This window comes from Pimephales promelas, chromosome 8 (assembly GCF_988280905.1).
Source record: "Pimephales promelas chromosome 8, fPimPro1.hap1.1, whole genome shotgun sequence".
Lineage (NCBI taxonomy): Eukaryota > Metazoa > Chordata > Actinopteri > Cypriniformes > Leuciscidae > Pimephales > Pimephales promelas.
The window spans coordinates 18,305,503-18,327,858 of record NC_142776.1 but is presented as its reverse complement, the minus strand read 5'-3'; the positions used below and the strand labels follow the sequence as shown (position 1 = coordinate 18,327,858).

At 37.0% G+C, this 22,356-nt stretch overlaps 1 protein-coding gene across 2 annotated transcripts in view; it reads left to right on the top strand.

Moving 5' to 3' along the window:
* Positions 1–22,356, top strand: part of usp43a (ubiquitin specific peptidase 43a) — a 122,543-nt gene that overhangs the window by 25,754 nt on the left and 74,433 nt on the right. For both annotated transcript variants that reach the window (XM_039691637.2, XM_039691636.2), the window contains exon 3: positions 12,850–12,953. In XM_039691637.2, coding sequence (XP_039547571.2) covers positions 12,850–12,953 — 104 coding nt within the window. The remainder of the gene's footprint in view (positions 1–12,849; positions 12,954–22,356) is intronic.

Genomic DNA, 22,356 nt, shown 5'->3' with positions numbered 1-22,356 from the left:
TGGGATTTTCATGCATTTTTCCAGTCATCTCATCTGTAGTCTCTATTTATCATCTGAATGACTGACTGATCAGCACCCAGCTGTTCTTCTTCCGTTATCAAACATGGGGTTGGCAGTATCATCTATTATATTTCATGGTTATCTATAAACACCCCATCATTGAAGATATGTGTTGGCAATATTTCCATGCCTTATTTTTTTGTAATCCATTCCTCTGCAGACCTCTTAAACTGTTTTTTCAGAAATAAAGGGGGGAATGTTATCTGCTCTGAACCCACACATTTTATTTTACCACAGAACAGGCTGCTGTTCCTTTCTTTGTACTGAATTTGGTTCACATTTGGTACACTTTTTGACTAGTACAGTTTAATCACTATATGACGTAATACTTTATTTCAAGAGCCCCATCAATCCCAATTTTCATCTGTGATAATGAGAAATGATACTTGAGGAATACCAGGATGTTTAGAATGAAAAATAATACTTGAGGAATATCAGGATGTTTTTTTTTAATTATTTCTGAAAGATCAGGTGACACTGATGACTGGAATTCAGCTTTACCGTCACAGGAACAAATTGCATTTTAAAATATATTAAAATAAAAAACAGTTATTTTAAATTGTTATATCAGCACACAATATCACAGTTTTGTGTTTGTTTTTATCAAATACATGTTGTCTTGTTGAGCATTAGAGACTTAACATAACAAAACTTTATTCCAGCCCCAAATTTTGTATATCAGAATAATAATGTTAAGGTCAAAATTCCATCCAAAAGTCCATCCCCCATACCAGAAGGGTCATTTGCAGTCCTAACGTCCCTTGACCGTGTTGAGTTGGAAGCCCTATAACTCACTTTTGTGGATGTCAAATAAAGGACTGTGCTCATCTGGAGCTGCTTAATTCTTGTCCTGCTCTTCTTCTTGACATAAGGCTATCAGGTCAGACTACAAAGTCCTTGTTGCTTTACTAAAGCTAACTTTACTTCAATACCCGTTGACTCTGGTCAAATTACTTTATGCATCCTCGTTTGTCAAAGTAAATTTTCAGTGCAGTACAGTTAATAAAACATTCTCTTTAAGACTATAATTCTCTAATATGAATGATCAACTAGGTTTGATAATTTTGGGCAGTTAAATGTTACCTGTTGCATTAACAATATGGTCCTTTCTAGCAGTGTTCTCTCACATATTACTGTAACTGTGGTTATATGCCATGGAAATGTACAGTTGTATACCACCATGCTGTTATACCATTATTTAGACGCCTCACTTTCAAATCATTTTTTTAGAGCATAAGAGCACTACAACTCTGGACAACAAATCAGTTTAACAATCAAAGTTTTACAATCGTAAGCTGATGTATTGCTGTATTTTACAATACATCAATATCTCTCGTAAAAGTTCCTATGTCTCTCAAATCTGGGTCGTGGTTGACCATAAACAGTTCAATTTTGTCGTGCTTCCACGGGTAGCACTGGAACTCAAGGAAAGGATATCGCCCTCCTCTCCACAAAGTGATGTCTTCTCCTTTTCTAGAAACTGGGTTGGCTCGCCATCAAACACGGAGTCTACGGGATGTCACAGAAGGTCGTGCAGTCATCATGTCTCCACAATATCAAGAAGAAAGGAAAGAAACAAAACAAAAAAACGAAGGAGAGAGAAAAAAACCTGGCCTGATCACAGACCAGTATATTCATTTAGTACATCTCGAAATAAGTTTCACATCAAACATCCAGAACATCTAATACTGTTACAATTACCATTTCTTCATGAAATAATAAAATCACATTCATTTACCTCTGAATCGATAGCTTTCTTTCTAATACAGACACGTGGCCAACAACAATGGCGACGATGAACTCTTTGTGATCGATTTTTTTTTTTTTTTTTTTTGCTCTCACACAGGTGTATACAGGCGTGCGTGATCATAAAATGGTGTCGGTGAACAGATAGAATGTATTCCTCTATTCGGTCGGCTTCTCATCCAGAATGCATCAATTTAATCAAACTGCAACTTGTAATTCTTTTTTCGAAGATTTTCAATCTAAGATTTAGAAAATGGATCACGACGATCAGATTGCGTCTGCTCTTCTCAATCAAGCTCGTCTCTTCTGTCATTGCGCATGCTCGTCGACACCCATGGCTCAAATGACAAAGAGCTCTCATTGGTTGATCACTGAGCTTTTATCTAGAATGAATTTGCATATTTAATGTATTTATTTTTATATTACTCATTTCTTACCATCACTTATCAAATTTTATTAAGGGGACAGATCACTAAATTTTGTATAAATTAAATTATCTTTATTTAACCTGTGTTACATTGGTATCCCGTTAAAATAGGAACTGAGCAGACAGATCCTGCTCTGCTCTGCTCTTTGACACAAGACATGCAAGCCAGGTAACACAATAAAATTCTTCAGCTGCGCTTGCGCAGAAAAGAGATGTGTGACCTCTTAAATTACTTAAAAAAAAAAAAAAAAAAAAACAGATCAGAGCTTCTGGGAAAGCCCTGAAAGCGAGTACAGAGACTAAGATGAGTTGGAGAGAGAGACACGGATTGTCTAACTGAAATGCAGAAATGGAAAAATGGAGAGATGGATAAATGCATACAGAGATAGAGGGTTGTTAGGTTAGAGTTAAATGCCTGTGAGTTTTTTTTCCCCTATCCTGTGAGTCCCAGTGTTTGCTGTGATACCGTAAGCCCCGGCTGAATAGCCTGAATTAGCAGCTGCTATGTGTGTCTGAAATAATAGCTGTGAGTCAGCCCCTTTCGTGCAAGACTAGCATTTCATCCCCCTTTACATGCCTCTGTCTGTTCCTCCATTCTCGCTGACCTCCCACCTTTCTTTTCACATGACTGTTGGTGCCGCCCAACTGATGGAAGAATAAAAGGTTCTTGGAGGGGTTTCTGGTATAGAAACAGAGCTGAAATCTCTACAGTTCTTAAATGCCTCTGATCACAGAGAAAAAGTTCTAAAGGACACCAATTCACTGCCCTTACTGGATCAAGAAAGTGGATTAACAATAGAACAGAGTTTTTGTTTGTTCGGGTTGATGTTTCAAATGTCTTAACTTCTATTCAAATTTAATTGATAACTAGAACAACAAGAGTCTGGATGAAAGGTGGGCTATACTTGGACAAGGATCCATGCCAAACATTTCTACCTGATTTCTTGTCAACAGTCTTTGTTCTTATTGTGAGAGACAGAAAAAGAGGGATGGAGAAAGCCCATAGAGACCCATTCTTTACTGGTCAACAGTTCAGAGAAAAACATTTATCAACGCTTGTAAAGGGCTGTGCATATTTATGATGACTCATTCAGACACTTGGAAAATTAATTTTCCAAGGAGGTTAATACTTGACGTGTTTCTTGGTTGCAAGACATTTTCAGGTTTTTTCATACTGCAGCGACTATATAGACCATTTCACAAGATGTAAACAAGACTGGTCCAGAAACACTTCCTGTTTCAGTTTGTAACTGTTTTCTTTATTTCACATGTAAAGAAAACATTTTAAAGATGTTTGTTTAACTTTTTGATTCAGTTTTAAATGTTCTGTTGGTTGTATTTTATCCCAGCTTTTATGTAGTGTTAAAAAAATGAGACAGGAAGTGCTTCTGGGCCAGTGTTGTTTACATCTTGTGAAATGGTCTATAGAGGACTAGAGAAATAAGACAGGAAGAAGTTGTTTCCTTACAAACAACAGGAGGGTACTCACATTGTTCTCTGTGGGCAGACAGATGAATGTAGTGAGGATTTTTAAATTCAGCATGCTTCATTTACTTATTACAGCTCTGCCTTTATTTCGTCTTAGTCCTTCCTTAAAGGGCACCTATTATGCCCCTTTTTACAAGATGTAATATTGGTCTCTGGTGTCCCTAGAATGTATTTGTGAAGTTTCAGCTCAAAATACCCCACAGTTAATTTATTATAACCATTTGAAAATGTCATTTTGGGGCCTGCTTAAAAATGACCTGTTTCGGAGGTATACGGCTTTAAATGCAAATGAGCTGCATATCCCCGCCCTGCCTTTGGATGAGGGCGTAACTTGATACCTATGGCAGTCGGTAAGCAGAAGGGCTAAGAGAGTGAGAGACGCGCTGTTTTGAATGTCATTCAGTGTACGTTTGAATCGGAATATATAAATAGTACGAAGAGACTCCGGCAGAATAAACATAAATGAGAATGGACCAGTACGTCTCGGTATGGTTATTTGATACATTTATGTACTTTAGCGTTGTAATCGCGTTCCCTTTGAAATGATGGGCATGTGCAACACACACACACACAGACACACATATACACTAATGCTGGCGCAATTTTTTTGAAATTACATACACATACTGTGATAAAGTTTGCTACAAGCGAAATTACATTTATGCGAGGGACCTGTGGCGTCATGTTTACTTGTCATACGGGTGCTTCTGTGGCAAATGTGAGGAGATGGCTAACATACAGAACAACAACATATATGCAGTTTTTAATACAATATCTTTAAATATATATAAACGTGTGGTTACAACACTATACAAACAAGGTTTAAATTATATAGCCTACACAGACATCCTACAACGACAACAACTTTAGACGCATTTGTTGTTGAATTGGCTGACATTGACTGAAAAGACTATTTGCTCAAAAATCATAAAACACACTTACTGTTACTGGAGGTGACGGTGGATCGCAAACAGTAGATGACGATCCACACTTGAGGATTAACTTTTAAGCTACAACAACAGGATTAACCCACGAGTCCACGACAGAACACTTATGTTTCCAAGAGACATTACCGGCTGTCGTCGTTGAAACAATGGAGGATGATGTGTACAGATCACCGAGGGCGGGGTCTAGGCCACAGCCACACTGTCAATCAACCCCCTGTCTCCCGTTCTACGTCACAAAGAGCTGAATCTCAGAACAGCTCGTTCTGAGGCAGTGCATATGATTTATTGAGATTGTAAAAAAACACTGGGTGGATTTTTATCATTCTAGGGTGGTTTTGCTCACACACTGCCAACACACATTTATGTTCAAACACCATGTAAAAGTGAATTTTCCATAATAGGTGCCCTTTAACTTCTTTACAACGTCTCACCTTCCTCACTACACCTAGCTTCTCCTTCACTTTCTTCAAGCTCGAACCTCTCTTCTTTGAAGCTCTTCTCTCTTCCTCTAAGACTGTTTATCTCTTCCCACAGTTCCCTGTTGCCCTGTTGCACCACTTCCTCACAACTGCCCTACTTCCTCACAGTAAGGGTACTTCCACACTGCTCTACAATCTTATAGCGCTTCCTTCTCTATAAATTGGTCCCAATTTTCCACTGCTTCGTAACACTTCACACAGGTCACCTTCCTTTACTTCCTTTTAGGTCTTGCCACCTCTTTCTTCCTCACACCTTTTCTCCCACAATTTCTCACCGGTCTGCCTTCACTTCCTCAACTCCTTCCTCACTTCCTTATCTCTCTCTGGCTTCACATGTTCCCAACTCATCCCTCATTCCCTTCCAGATTATTCTCTTACCCAACTTGTATAGCTTCTACATTACTTACTCAAGTCTTAACCCTGTTTTCTCTTCTTCGTAGTTCTTCTGTAACTTCTCCATTGCTCTTCCATCTCTTCTTTATAAATATTCCCCCACTTCCTCAAAGCTTTTCCTTTTGCTTCTCTACAAATATTCCTTAATTTGTAACAACTCTTTCTTTTCTTCCTCACAACCCTGCCCCCACTTTCTATCAGACCTGCCCTTACTTTCCTCACCATGGACATTCCCTCAATTCATCTTGGCTCTTCCTTATCCACAAGTTTCCTACGCCCCATGAGGCCTTGCGTCAAAAGTGGGCGCGACTTCCGGTTGGAAGTAAAAAAAAGCGCGATTTGACATGCTTGACAATTGTTCATTCAACAGTTGACAGTCATTCAAGTTTTAGCGATCCAAACTAGCTAACGATGTGGGAACACAATCTCAACGAAATTCAAAAGGGTGAAATAACAGTGCCTTTACCCTCCGCAGTAGTTGATTGGGAGTATTATAATAACATTATTAATAATCAATACTCATCAAGGCATGGTGACAGACAGTTGTGCGAGCTGACAAACAATTAAAATTAATAATACACACTTAGTCATTGTGCTTTTAGAGTTTATTCAAAATTATAAATGAATGTGCTGCTTGAATACATTAACTGGCACATTTGGTATTCTGTCACCTCAGGCTTTGATCATGAGTTTAGGTGTAACATCAGTAGCGAACAGCCAAACACATGCTGATAGAGTTTATAGAACATTAAGAATTTAAACAAATGTACACAGGAAGATTCGTCGTCTTTTGGGAGGTGATGGAAACTACAGTCGTTGGCAGGATCAGAGACGGGCTCTGCAGGATCACTCTGATTTCGTTTTCAGCTTATGTTCAAAACAATCCCGTTTAAGCCACTAAATTAGTTTAGTCCGGCTATACATACAACCGCGAACAGCACATGTTGTCCCTGAGCTCCGTAACGACATCTCTCATAAAGATTTGCGTCTTTAAATAGTAAAATAATTCTCTGAAAAACAGCTAGCCTCTTCGCTAACTAACACACAAAATACCATTGGAATGCTACTTCCGCCGCGTCACCGGAAGTTTCACCCACTTTATTTTTTACATGAGCGCCCCTCGGAAACTTGTGGATATTTTTCACACCTCTGCCCTTACCCACTTCCACATCTATTTACCATTTTTTCACAGCTACTTCCCAATTTCCTCAATTCTTTCCCCACTTCCTTAGGCCTCTTTCCCCACTTAACAACTCACAGCCCTTCACAAACACTTATTTTTTTAACAAACGGCACTTAATGCAATCTTTGAAATCATAATATTAAAGAAAGTGACAAAAGCTTTCTTTGATAGACTTGGTCTTAACTAAACTTAATTGAATCCGAAATGATTAACAGACGACAGTGATGTTCAAAAGACACAATTACCTGCATCTTCAGTGACTCTGCAGTGAATAATTCGGAGGACAGTCATTGTTAACAGCCGCAGTTCCTCTGCAAGGGTGAGTCCTTGGGCTGGAGTTTATCTGCTGAATGAAACATTCTGATATATAATACCCATGAGTATCTGTGTGGTCTTGCATTTTCTATTGTTTTGCTGATGCTGGTGATGGGTATCTGTTTGACCTCGTATCTCTTTAAAGGCGATAACTCATTCAAACCTCTTCCCAAGTTCTGTGATAAGACAAACAGATTAACATAAGGCAAACATACTGTATTGTAATCTGAGGGTTCTTTTTAACAACAAAATAGTAACTCTAAATAGTAACTCTATATTTCTGCCAGGGGGTGGGGGGGGTGCCATTGTTGCTGTAAAGTGCATTCTGCATTGATGACGTCAAGTGTTTGCATTTGGTGAACTACTGGCGCTACCTGTTGCTATTTTTTCACACCTCTGAAAAAAAATATTGATACGATTTACATTTATGCGTCATTTAAGCTACTTGCACTGCATTTCAAGGTACACATTTACTTTCTTAACAGTTCTTGCTTTCCCTGAGAATCGAACCCATGACCTTGGCGTTGCAAGTGCCAAGTTTGAGCTACATGATGGTGATGTGATATGATGCCACATTGTGCGACTTTTGGTTGTAATTTTCCGTCACAGGGCAACAAGAGAAGCAATGTAAGTCTTCCCTATAAATAATGAAGTTAATAGCTTCATCATCAATGTTTTTTTAGACAGTAAATCTCTACATCTTGAAATGCTTACTCTTTCATATAGATACCTCACATCATTGATGATAAATTGTTTACAATCAGATAAAAACTTCAACTTGCACTCAATTTCCTTTGTTTGCGGAAATTTGCTAACATCTTTAACTTTATACAATCAACACACTTTTTCTTTTTGAGAACTCATAGACCGATTTGAACATTGAGACACATTTGAATCAGAGGAATCTCTATCACTGTTTGATTTCTCACTACCGCCATCATCTTTCTAGACTTGTTTAAAAGCCTTGCCACAGCTTTTTGAAAACAGATTTTGCTTCCTTTTCAAATTCAACATCATTATCTTCTACATCCAGTTTATCAGCATCTGCCACACAAATGTTTTGAAAATTTTCAGCCTGCTCATCGGACTTAGAGAGTGGGACAGTTTTACTAGGCTTAGTAATAATCTGTTGAATCAGGTTTATTCTCAGAAAGCCTCAACTACAATCGGCCCGTCCTCCTTTGATCACGGATGTACCGGTAATGTCTGTGTCCATGATCAGATGTTGCAATGATGTTACAATGTGTAGTCAAAGCCATCAATTTTAAACTTAAAAACCAGTTGAAAACCAGATCTCAGGGGTGCGTTTACCAAAAGCATCGTTAGCCAACTATGGTCTCAAGTTTCATCGTAATTAGCTCACTGAGTCTGTGTTTCCCGAAAACGTAGTTCTAACAAACATTCGCAAACAGCATCGCAAAGTTGTGTGGTTGGATCGACAGGTTAACCTGTCTAGTTTCCTTATCTTGAGCCAAATAAATCAGTACATTCAGTACAATGCATATCTTTTCTTTAGAAAACATACAAATGTAATTTACTTCTTGTAGTTTGTCAAGAGATTTAAAGCCTAGTTTTTGAAGCGCGCATTTGCGTATGTGCTCTGGTACGCAAGAACGACCCTATGATTGAATATAGAAATAAAGCAAAATAGAAAAAAAAAAAATAGAAATATAGTCCTCAGATGCCATCTCTGTAATTTAGAAAAACATCTAGCATTAATTAGATCTCAAAAAGATTCATTAAAATAAGTTATTACTCCACCACTGCGTGACATCATTAATCAACCTGGTTAAATAACCAATTTGCGACAGTAAGTTTTTGTAAAACAGTCGTGACTAGCTAGTTGATTTCTTCAATGATGCATCGGTCTATGGTAGTGAACGGGAAGTGCACCCCAGATTGATTTCATCAACTCCATGAAAACATGTCTTAATGAACATGCTTCACCAATGGTGACTTGCAAACAAGAGGGATTTTCTTGATAGGGGAAACCAATTTTCCATAACAAGATACCTCTTGCGCAAGGACTGTATAATTATGTTCGAGAGTATAACCTTTTTAGAAGGGTTACTTAAATGTAAAACCAGTACAAGTGAGCCATTCAACATGACGCCGCATCGCACAGCATTGCCTTTTCAACCAAATTCAAAACAAGAAAAAAAAGCCACAATCCCACAATCTCTCCCACCAGAACTGCTCCACACTACTTCATCTTTACTCCATGGCTGTATGTTGTTATCAAAATCATTGTGCTTTGAATGAATGAAATATACTTTATCGTCCCCAAGGGGAAATTTGTGTTGGACTCAAGAGGTTTACATTGACAGAATCATTGGAAGCTTAACAGAAAACAAAAATTCTACTCACAAATATAAATAAATAAATACTCATTCGTCATTTCACAATTTGATTGAAAAAGGAATAAAATACTTCTTAAAACGGTTATACCTACACATCGGAAATCCGTATCGTCTTCCAGAAGGTAATAATTCCTCAGCCACAATTTTATGTGCTTCTCTCAGAACTGATTACAATGACTCAAGAGACAAGTTTTTGATTATCATGCCTCCCAGCACAACGCTGGTTGCAGACTTGAACACCTTTAAATGCAAATAAAATGAAAAATTAAACACAAGAACAAACACACACACAAAAAGATGGATAAGTTTTAGCACTCAGCCACAAACGCACTCACTCTCACCACAGTGACCACGCTCCGTTCACTCCCAGCATGCACTCTGACAGAGAGAGACCTGTAGAGAGAGAGAAATGCTGCTCAGTCTTGTAACTGAGGCTTCCATTCTTTGTTCTAAAGTCCAGCTAAGTGGCTTTTGACCCAGTTTTGAGAAGGTGCTTCTTCGAGTGTGCACCGAAAGCTTGACAATTCATCTGATATGAATAAGGAAAGAGACTACAGCCAGATTGAGAGTTCTGCTGCATCTCTTTCTCTCTCTCTCTCTCTCTCGCTCTCACTCTCTCTCTCTAACTTACTGTATAACAGTTCTTTTTACAAACAATGTTTCTTTTTTCGCTCAGTGTGAAATTATGGCATTGTTATCACCACTGTCTGACAGCACCCTTTCTGCCTTTTAGTTCACTAAAGATACTAGTTTATTGTGTTACGGTATAAATTCCTCTTCTCCTCTTCCAGTATGGAAAGATTGTATGTAAGAACATGTTTAATTCTGCAGTTAGGATTTGCATTGAATAATCAAATGACTTTTATCATACTGACGGTTTCATTTTTCTCCTCCCTCTGCATAGACTAATATTTCATTTTCTCTGATTGCTCCCCATAATTCCCTGAATGTCTTAAGCCATGTTTGGAGAACTAGTTGTCCCTGGGGAGGTTAGGTAAATTTGTGTTTCACAGAGGTACTTGACATGATTTTAATCCCATCCAACCGAACATGTCTGTTTATCCTTGCATAACCTTATTAAAAAAATGTAGGATGCAAAATTAGCAGGATTCTAATCCCATCAGGAAAATAATGTCCGTGAACACAGTATTTTATTTTTCTACAAAGCTTCTTCTCATTTATTCAGCCCAGGCTCATTAGAAAAATGTACCTGTGGCAATATTTTTGCCAAATGCAAAATACATGGCGATTTCACAACAGTTTCAAAGTGAATGGCGTTAAAAGTGTTTCGTTTTTTTTGGAAGAACAGATGAACGTGAATATGGCAATGTTTTATTACATTGGACAACGTATGTTTGTACATTGCAGTTCTGAATTGAAGTTTCCAGTGGGTGGTGCTAAAATGCTCCATTTTAAAATAACGTACACCTACACGAATCCCTAAACCTACCTGATAATGTTAACAAAAGCAATGTGAAATAAAAATACAAACGTAACCATGCCATTTTTGCTTGTTTTTGAACTCTTGTCTTTGAGCTCTTTTATCGTGACTCGTCTTTCACAGGATTCGTACTCGAGTTTTCGGATTCACAATTGGGCCCTACAATTATGTACCAGGCAGCTGAGCTACCGGGCAAGCTTAGTATGTATTTAAAACCTAATTGGGCATGGAGCCACGTGAAGTGTTTATTAATTCATAAACTGCCCCTGTGAAATTATGTGTAAAAACAATGAAAAGTGCTTCCTGTTTTTACTGTCTCTTGTGTTCATTTCCGTTGAAAACTGAAGATATGTACGTATTGGTACGTATTTTGTGTTTTGCAAAAATGTTGCCACATTTTGACCATTTTTGAAAGCAATAAAGTCACATTTCCTGGTGAATCTTCATTATGGGTTTAGTTTGTCAAGTTTCTTAGAGAAATAACTGGTAGTTCAAGTATTGCTGGCATCTCATCCAATACAAAAATATAATGAAATAAGTTTGATCATGGACTGCACAGAATGGCCCCTAAAGTGTCTAATTGAAGTTTTTCCTGCCGATTTGACGCATTTCTACAAATGAATGTAGTTGCTCTCAAAAGCAATTAGCACAGCAAACTAAACACACTCTTATGTTGGTAAAACATTTCTGTATCACTGCACTGCAGTTCTTGTTTTAGTAATTCATTCATCAAAAATAAATAGCAACATCAAAACTATAAGTGTTTTCTGATTGGATAATAATTTCAGCTGTAGATACAAAAATACAGGAATGAAAATACATGTTTTACGTGTTCTTTAATGAAGAGTTTAGTTGTGTAACAATGAGTTTCCCGCCAAAATAAGTAAATAAATGTATACTGCAATCATTGAATCAATGAACTTTAAAGATCTTGTCCCCCATTTACATTTGGTCAAATAATTTCATGTATTTTGCTTGCATCATGTGATTTGCATAAAATGAAAGAAACTGTGCAACCTTTTTTTGGACAATTACAAAGTGTTCAGGTTACTGTGTTAACAGTTTTGAGCACAGTGACCTCAGTTTGGAGAAGTGTGTCTAATTGATTGAAGAAAAACTGTAATTCATTGCCTTTATATATGCATTATATTGATTTTATTTATTTTTTTCCTAAATGACTTTCCATAATGCCCACGTCTTTCTTGACACTTCTAAAAAAATCAGTCCTATTTTAAAAAGTATATGATAAAAATTATTATTGTAACTCAATAATGATAAAAATCATCTCTTAATAATTGTAACTCAATAACATTTAGGCTAACCACATCCTAGCCTATATGTTGATATGTTGGATTATGGGGTCTGGCGCATAATTGGTGCTCATTCTTCCCAGGTGTTCAATAAAGGTTCAGGTTTGGGCTTTGTTCGGGCCAGTCAAGAAAATTCACACTCAGTAAATCACTTCTGTACTGTATGTACCCTCGCAGGGTATTTGCCATGTGGGTACAGAAAAGGACCTTCCCCAAACTGTAGTAACACAATTTTCTAGAATGTCATTTTATGTTTGCAGTGTAAAGTGATAAATACATAAACCTGAAATTTACCCATAAGAACATGGAAGGTTTAGATACAATATCCAAAGAAATCTAGGCCCAAAACACCCAACAGACATAAAACTCTAAGCTCAAGTTTCTGAACTATAATGCAAATGAAATGGGTCAATGTTGATGTGTTGTAGATGTACTTTATCTCCATAGTACAGCAATAAGATTTCCATGAATGGAAAACCATCAACACTGGCTATATCTGTCTCAGTTAGACATTCATTCATAGCTTGTATCTCTCTAAATCCAGCTTTTTAATTTTTTTTATACAGTTTAATGCAATAAATCTAAATGCTTTTTTTTAAAGCCTCACTGTTTTCTTTCCCTTTGTAAAATATGTAGTTTTCAGCCCATGACCAAATGTGAAAAACAGTTAAATACATTTCCTTCTGCTTACACCTCTCAGGATTCTGTGGAATTGGAGGAGAGTTGTTCCCCCGGCCCAGCAAACTCACAGCAGCCTGGAACTCGACACAGTTTCGTTCAGGAACACTTCCAAGCTCAGTACAGGTCAGACACCCCTTAGTCTTTAATTTAAAAACAAGTCCGCCCTTCATCCGTCTACCTGAGCTTTGTATTCTACTGGGACACTTGTGTGGTATTAGCCATCCTTGACTGTGCACTGTATTATTTTATGTTGGTATACTGTAGTAGCACTAGCATGTAACAACCTGCATTCAAAAATCATTATTTTACAAATATTGTTGTTAACTCTAACATGATAAACCTGTAAAGTTACTTTTCATATTACTGCTGTTTAGAAAAAGGTTAAAAGAACATAAATACCTAAAAAAAAATGTTAAATAGGATGTTTGAAACTACATCTTACAGTCTATGGGTGTGTCTCAATCAGCTCCCCTAAATCAGGGAGAAACATCGATGGCTGATAAATTAAAAAGTCACTTGAGCCAACTCACTTCGATCCAAAAGATCCAATGTGTAATGACCCAACTGTCCTTTACCAATGGCCAAATTTTGTACACAAAATTCACTACCTAGGAAGCGAGGGAGCTGATTGAGACACACCCTATGTCTTCAAATCCTAACTAATCACAATTCCCCCAAAACATAGTGTTTAAAACATAAGTTTTAGTGGAAAAGTATTGATGATTTTTCCCTCGCACCAATAGTTTTGATTAAATGTGTCAGTGCAATCAAACTTCAAATCAGATTCACAAAAACATGGTGAGAACTCCACGCAGATCCTGTTTAACTCTCTTTTGGAAACAAATGACATCTGGACAAAAAACCCGTGAACATGTAACAATGACTTCAATCAGAGATAAACGCCTCAATACAGCGTGATCTCGATTATGTGATATGTCATTGTTAGCTGAGCAGGCTGCTAGTGAGAGAGATCGAGATAAAATTTGCAAGATGATGTTTACCTGTACCAAAATCAGATCTGATAACGGCCAGGTTTTTGTACCCATCCCTACATGTGGGCTCATGGTCTTTTTCTCTTATTTATTTACTTCAAATTTTAGTGTTTTGAGTATTTGAGGTTACAGACAGATCAGTGGCATCCCTTCAACTTGATAAACACAGCTCATGCAAACTATTTAACCCCTCAACGTCTGAATTTATATAGCTGTCAGTGTTGGGGAAGCTACTCTGAAACTGTAGTTTGACAAGCTACTCGTACGTTAAAGTAGTTAAACTACAGTCAAGTTACCCTTTTGGAAAAGTAGCTAGCTACACTACAAGTTACTATCAAAAAGTAGCTAGCTACGTTGAAACTACTTTTGCTTTTTGAACAACATATTATAAATATTATATTACATATTATTATTATAACATGCTATAAATTATCAGTGGTGGAATGTAACGAAGTACAAATACTTTGTTACTTTACTTAAGTACATTTTTCACGTATCTTTACTTTACTTAAGTAAAATAAATAGTGCATACTTTTTACTTTTACTTCGTTACATTTTGCACCAATTATTATATTTTCTACTCCACTACATTTCTACAACATCTGTTACTTTTTCATTACATTTTCTGATCAGTTTTTCCCCTGCCAAAACGTAATCTGACCATCCGTTCGTTGTACGTTTGTCTCACCAGTGACGTTTGGTTGCCATATCAACCCGGTCACACTAAATGCGTCTCCCACGCAGTGTGTTTATAGTGCAAATTATACGCGCAATTTTTTTTATGTGCATAGGAAAGGCACCGTGTGTAATAGGCCTATACATTTGGTTAGGATTAGCCTATGGCAAGCCAAGAGGTTCAGAATTACACCATAAATTAATCGCGTTTACTGCCAAACATAGTTATTAATATATAGTAAGGATAAGCATGATGTGCATATTGCCTAATTGCAAGCTTGTTTCAGAAATGGTGACAACAATTTTTTTCCATGATTATTGAATATCATTATAGGAGTATTAGGTGAAACGAGTTAGAATTAAATGTTTTATTAATCATTAGAAAAAAATAGACATTAAGAGAATAAATTGTTATGCAAGTATACTTTTACTTTCAATACTTAAAGTACATTTAAAATCAGGTACTTTTTACTTTTTACTTAAGTATGGTTGTCATTGTGTTACTTTTACTAAAGTAAATATTTATCTGGTTATTTGTACTTTTACTTAAGTACTGAGATTCAGTACTTCTTCCACCACTGCAAATTATATATTATAAATAACTGAATAAGTGTCTGATGAATGTTTTAATTAAAATATTTAGTGTTTAAAACAATGCAATACAATTATGATTTCATAGAGTATTGTTTTATTACACACAACACTCAAATATCGCAGACTGTTTGTCAAAAGTGCAAAATTGCAACAAATTGCCTACAACATTGCAAGAACAAAATATACATTCAACATAAATTGCATTTAGAACATTTTCTCAAAAATACCGATTGAACTTGGACAAATAAGGCCATGGGTAATTAACTTTAGTTGTTTCTCCATCATCCAAATCTGGCGTCACCTCTGGCTCCATCATAATCATAATATGGGTGTGTCACTGTCAACCCACTTCTTTACGTCAGTGAACCGTTCGCCGCAAGACGCGTGATTAAACAACAGGTGGCGGTAATGGCAAAAAAAAATGAGTTTGTAATCTAACAAGAAGAAGAATATCCTTGCATCGCGTCGTAGCTTTTGCTCGCGCTACACCACTACTTGCTGCAAAAAGTAGTTGGCTACTGGAAAAGCTACACTGTTTAAAAAGCAACTGAGCTACAGCCAAGGCAAGCTACTGAAAAATGTAGTTAAGTTAGTAGCGTCGCTACTTGTAGTTAACTACTCCCCAACACTGATAGCTGTATATATAAAAAAAATGTTTTATGTGTGTTTTTGCCTTTAAGTAGATGGTAAATAATGTTGAGATTATCAATTTCACTTTTGCACAACAAATAAATATAAATTTTGGTATGTTGCAAATCTGCAACAGCGGGCATAATGGTCAATTTGGTATGTTGCAAATCTGTAACCGCGGGCATTAATAGTCAATTTGGAGTCAATTTGGTATGTTGCAAATCTGCAACAGCGGGCATAATTTGGTATGTTGCAAATGTTGCAAATGTTCCTGACCGGAGAAATCCTTGTGCGTAAACAGGAAATAAGTCCGTCACTTTGAAACAAGTGCTTGTCCTAGGTCCGTAGTGAATATGCACAAACCGGCATTGGGGGAATGCAGACGTTATCTCGGCTGGTTGACTGAGTCAAATGGTTTGTTATTTGCGACAGTGGGCGTTAAGGGGTTAATTGCAGTTTAATTAATTGCATTAGATCACACAATTTTCTATTTTAAGTTGAGTCAAGTTACTCTTATTTATGTATCACGTTTTACAATCCAGATTGTTTCAAAGCAGCTTTACAGTGATAACAGGAAAACAATGCAAAAAATGCAAATAATGCAGTTTGTTTTGAATGTACAGTAGCTCTAGAAGAAAAGAGTGTCATTGTCCAGCTTAAGTAAAAATCATTAGTTAGTAATTAGTAATATTTTTACCCTATAATTCTCGTAGATTCTTGAAATGTTCTTGTTCATGGTTTATTCAGACATCCATCAATGAAGAAAATGACTAATTATCATCTCTGCCGCAATTTGGCTGAGATTTTGTCTCCCTTCAGAAATGTGATCATCCGGCACACGTCGTGTGAGCTCTCTAGAAAACAGCAGGCTTCATGCTATTCACTGTCTCTGTCAAGCTGCAGGGCTATTGAAACATCTGCGCCGGAACTTTCCGCAGAGTGAAAATGTTCAAGTAATCCACAATGAAATCACACACTCTGCTATAGAGAATATACATAAGCATTATTTTCACCTATTTCCGGTGTGACAAAGACCTTCTCGCCAACGGCATTTCTGCTTCTGCAGATGTGAGCAATGTGCAAATGCTGAATATTAAGTTTTAAAGTGAGCAAAAGTTTTTTGAGTAGGTTTAATTGTTTTTTTTTTTCATCGATAAACATTCTACAGCATCAAAGCTCTTTATAAATATCCCAATTTTTCCCAGCTTCATGCCCACTCACATTTATACTAACAGAGCTCCTCCAAGTAGAAAGCCAGGTAGAGATTTTCTTCAATCTCGAGAAAAGCTTCCAGTGAGTTGTTAATTTCATGGATTCATTTTGTAATTCCATTTACTATGTTGGTTGATTTAACTTTAAAAATGACTACATTTTCGGATTGTACCCTGCTTGTTTATTCATATCTTCGCCACACACACACTAAGTCAATCTATCTGCCAATTTGACATTGCCTATAGTGGTAATGTAGGAAAGCAAAACATGATGTGGTCATTAACGTCTGGATTCTGTGTTTATCCGCAGCTACAAGGATTTCTTGTGACTTTTGACTTTGAAGTTTTGACTATTGTAGTTGTAATAATATTTTATTGCCATGATAGATCTGTGGTAGTGCAGGCCAGTGTGTTCTTTATTCAAAACATTTTGTGATGATTTTGCTGGTATTTCACCGTTAAGCAGTATCATGAATATTGGTATGATTTTAATGTTTCACCAAGTTTCATAAAGACTGGATGATTTGTAGATCATTCCTTTGAAAGAGTTTGAAACATTTGCATGAATCAGTTCCAACTGTCCAATTTCTGTAAATCAATTTTCTAAATTGTAAATTTAAAATTATGGAAGTTCACATGATCACTCCAATTTTTACTGTCTCATGGGGCAGTTTAAAATGTTTTAGTAAAATGTACATTTTTAAGGTAAATACAATTACTGGTATAAAAATATAAAATAATTCTATATAAATATAATAATGGAATTGCGAACATGATCGTATAAATAAAATGGTACCAATACGTTTTTTTTTTATAAAACGGTATTATGGCATTCTTCATTTATTGGTAAACAACATTTTGAAACTACTTGACTGTTTGGTTAATATGATTGAAAAAACAAAACACTTGTTTAAGAACTGATACATAAAAACCAAGATATATATTGAATATTATAGTAAGACAAAAAAAGCCAAGATATGATTTTGATATATTTACAACAGTGGCTAAATGTTCTTACTTAATAATACTTAGGAATATTGGTTTCTTTGCATTTTATTCAAACTTTTTATTAAATGTTTATTAATTGTTTTGTTGTGCCCAAAGTGTAAAACTAATGGACGTGTTTGATGTTTCAATCAAATTATTTCTTATGATGCAATGAAACACACCAAATTGCTTGGATGTCTTGTCTGGCCAAGTGGTCATACCAGGCTTGCACTCATTCCCAGTCTATAATTCAGTCACTATGTGGGAGGTAATAGCTATATTATTAGATGTTATTTTTTTTGGGTTTTAGTGAAAATGGCCAGATGGAAGGAGGATGCACATGTCCTCTGCGACCAAGGAGGATATTGTTAAAATAGCTAACTCTGGTCAATCAGTTCATGTGCTGGATGTAAATGGTCACAATGTCCGTATAATTATTTCAAAGCACAGTGACACACCACTTCCATGCAGAATGTAAAGTGCTGTGGCTGGTCAAGAATAACCAGAAAGCCTTTTGACAGAAGGATGAAGGTCACCTGAATGTGCAACCTCCAATTTCATCTTGAACTGTAAATGACCCCATTTACACCTGGTATTAAAATGCGATCTGTATCCAGATAAGTTATCCGGATAATAAGTACTGATTCCATTTACACCTGGCCACATAAATGTGTTTTTGCAAAACGGATATAAATCCGATCTTAAACTCGCGTTATATGCAGATTTAATGGATTGCACGCCACCAAAAGCAACAGATATGAGCTGCATTTAGTTGATCATCAGCTAATTTCCAAATCAAAGACATCAATAAGAGAGTGGCAACAGCGCTGGTAAGATAATTTAGTTTCTTTACTTGAAGATGAAGCGTCTGTGACTTACTTTCACTTTTATTTGCGATGTTTGCACGTTGGCTCGATGAATAGACGCTCAGCTGCTCATCTGCGGTGATGCGTGCCACAGTAGCGCCGTCATATCTGACTAGAACATGACATATTGCCTATATAACAAGCTCTCACTCGTTTATTTTTTTGCATTTTTGGGAGGAGTAAAATATACATGTGTGGTTTCAACAACCAGATTGCGTTTATACCTAGTAAAGATCCGGACACAATGCGAGCCAGACTACCTCCAGATGTGGTCAGGCAGATCCGATCACGATCCGATCACAACGCATTTACACCTTGCATTAACATGCGTTTTTTATTATCCGGATAACTTATCTGGATACAGATCGCATTTTAATACCAGGTGTAAATGGGGTCTAAGAGACTGGATTGATAGTTGTACCATTTATCAGTTTTATCAACTGCAAAAAACACTTTGCATTAACCAAAGATGGAGTATGGAAGATTGGAGCCATGTTCTGCAGTCTGGCAAGTCAAAATTTAACAACCTAGCATTAAATGGTCTCAAATATGTTCGTAGGAAACTACTGGAGTATTTTAACTCTTTCTTTGCCAACATTTTTTAAGAATAAGTTTCCAGCCAGCGGCATCATTTTTGATCATTTTTATCAATTTTTGATCAATTTTTATTGTGTCTGTTCTGTTGTATGAATATCTGAACATGCACCAAAAGAACAAACAGAGCAGCCTCTTTAAAAATAAATGAATAAATAAATAGTCTAGCTTCATCCATTCATTTCATCAACACTTGAATGTGGGCAAGTTTTGTAATTTTTTTTAAAGGGGTGGTTGATTATGATGTCACTTTTCTAACTTTAGTGTGAAAGTGACGCTTAAATTTCAAAGGCAAAGCAACTTGCTACTTGAAATTTGCTTTTAAAGAAATCATTTTTAAGCACTACAACAAACGCCTGGTAGGAACTACATGAGCTTCCTCTCGGGTTAGTGACATCAAAATGTACAAAACCCCGCCCCTGCGAACACAGATTACCTGTTGCATTCTATTGAAGTAATTTTTTTCATATTAAACTATGTTATTCCCTTAAATAAGACAAGTTGATGCATACCTCTCTTGTCTCAGTGCGTGCACTCAATCGCTCTGGCGTGCGAGACCCTTTGATAGCACTTAATTAATAGGGACCAAGCAGAGAAGCGACCAAACACCTCCACGTTTTGCCTTTTTAAACACAGTTACACAGTTAACTCGACTTAGGATGGTGACACAAAATAAAAAGTTGAGCTTTTCTAAGCGTGTAAAGTGTTTAACTATTGTATGGCGGAATACTACAGCAAGTGCTTGGGAGCACTTTGACTTGGCGTATAAATATCTATGGACTCTGCGCAGTAATATCATCACTCTGGAGAGTGAGAGAGGGAGAGGACTTTTCACGAGTGATGATATTACTGCGCCGAGTCGAAGTGCTCCCAAGCACTTACTGTGGTATTCCACCATACATTATAGTTATCCATTTTACACGCTTAGAAAAGCGCAATGTTTTATTGTCACTGTCCTAGGTCGAGTTACACTGCTCGAGTAACTGTATTTAAATAGGGAAAACGTGGAGGTGTTTAGTCGCTTCTCTGCTTGGCCCATATTGAATGAACTGGGCTAGTTAAGTGCTATCAAAGTGTCTCGCGCGCCAGAGAGGTTGAGTGCACGCACTGAGACGACAGAGGTATGCATCAACTCATCTTAGTTGAGGGAATAACATAGTTTAATATGAAAAAAACGGTGACGTATCCCTTTTAAAGCCATTGAGAACCTTTGGGAAATTATATGACTGAATTGTGATAAGTCATGCAGGGCATCCAATGAAGCTCAGTTTTGGGAAGAACTTAAGGAGGATTGGAAAGAAGTTAAGCATGACACATGCACAAAGTTTAGTTAGTTAATACCTAACAGAATGGCTGCCGTTAAAAAAAAAAAATAAGGGAGAACCAACAAAATACTATTAACTGATTACATTGTAGTCAATGTATGCTTTATTTCTTGTGAGCTTTTTGTTTTTCTATGCATTATTTTTGCATGATGGTATTAAATCCATATTCCATAAGATGCAGATTGCCCTCTTTGCCAAAAAAAGGTTTGTTATTTGTATACCTTAATCAAATGTAGTGTATTCACCTTCCCAATATATCATACTTCTCATATTGTGATTGATCATACTGAAGGGTCATTTAAAGCAAATGTCCTCTTTGGCCAAAAATGACTTTTGGCCACTTTTATATATCAGGTTCTGCTTCAGCTGCAGTAGATAATGGAAAGACAGGCACAAAGGGTTATTTACCCTCTCACTAGCAATAGGGGATTATCATGCTTCCGGGTTTCGTGGGCGGGATTTGTCAACTTTGTGCATGTCCACTTCGACGCAGTTCAACAATGGCTGAGACGAAGGCAATATGTCACTGCTCTCCTCTGAATCTAACCAACAACGCCAACCCTATGTAAGTTTTCATGGATTCCCGACTGAATTGAGTATAAGGAAGAACTGGATTAAAACTTTAAAATAAAACAAGGTAGCATGTTTGTTTGCAGCCAGCACTTTAGTGAATCAGACTAATTTACCAGGGATGCCGTATAAATAAATCTATAGTGCAGTCCGTCATCAGTTCGCCAGCGAGATCGGTGATTCAACGGAAGTGGCATTGCACAAAGATCACTGAATCCGGAAGTCCTACGTATCAGCGTGATAATCCCCTATAGGATTACAGTGTTAATAACAAATCTAAGTTTAGTTGCCATATTAAAAATAGATTTTAGCTACATATCAGCTAGATGACTTGACGTATAGACGCTTTCATCAGACGCGTTGCCATGGTTTGTTTATTAGTGTTTACTGGATAATTGACTACAAATGCAGTGAAAGTTAAGGTGATGAGCAGGTTGGTGAGCTGTGGGGTGCAACCTGACCTAGGGAGCAAACGCAATTTTTTAAAAATAAAAATGTCAAGGTTTCCTATGAGGGAGACGGCGGAATTAAAAATAGCCTGTGTTTATCTGAGTGTTTATCCATACATTTATTAGTGGCAGCCCACCACATTATCAGCGCTGACCGCCACATATTGATTTCCGTGTTTTTAACAATTTAAGATGGGAAAAGTTGTAATTGACTACAGAGTTGCGTGCAGCGCATATTCGCACGCTCTCACTCTCTCTCTCGCAAACACATTGACAGCGGACCAGTCTGTGTATTGAATGGTTAGTATCATAAACAGCGCTGCACAGATCCATCCAACATGCTGTCAATGTGGAGACCCACCTTAAAAAAAGGTTAGCAAGCATGTAAGTAGCCTAGCTAATAAGGAGCTATGTTAACCTTATCAAACCCCGCCGTCGCGCTCGCGTTTTTTTTTTTAACACTGCGGTAACTCAGACTCGTCGATAGAAAAACATCTTGTCTCCAATTTTTGTTCAACGGGTCTGGTAGTGTCACATTTCAGTTTGGCCAGGTAACATTTATTTCCTTTGACTGGCAAGAAATACCAGCTACTAGGTTATTTACTTGTTATGGATTGTCTCCGCAAGTCTGCC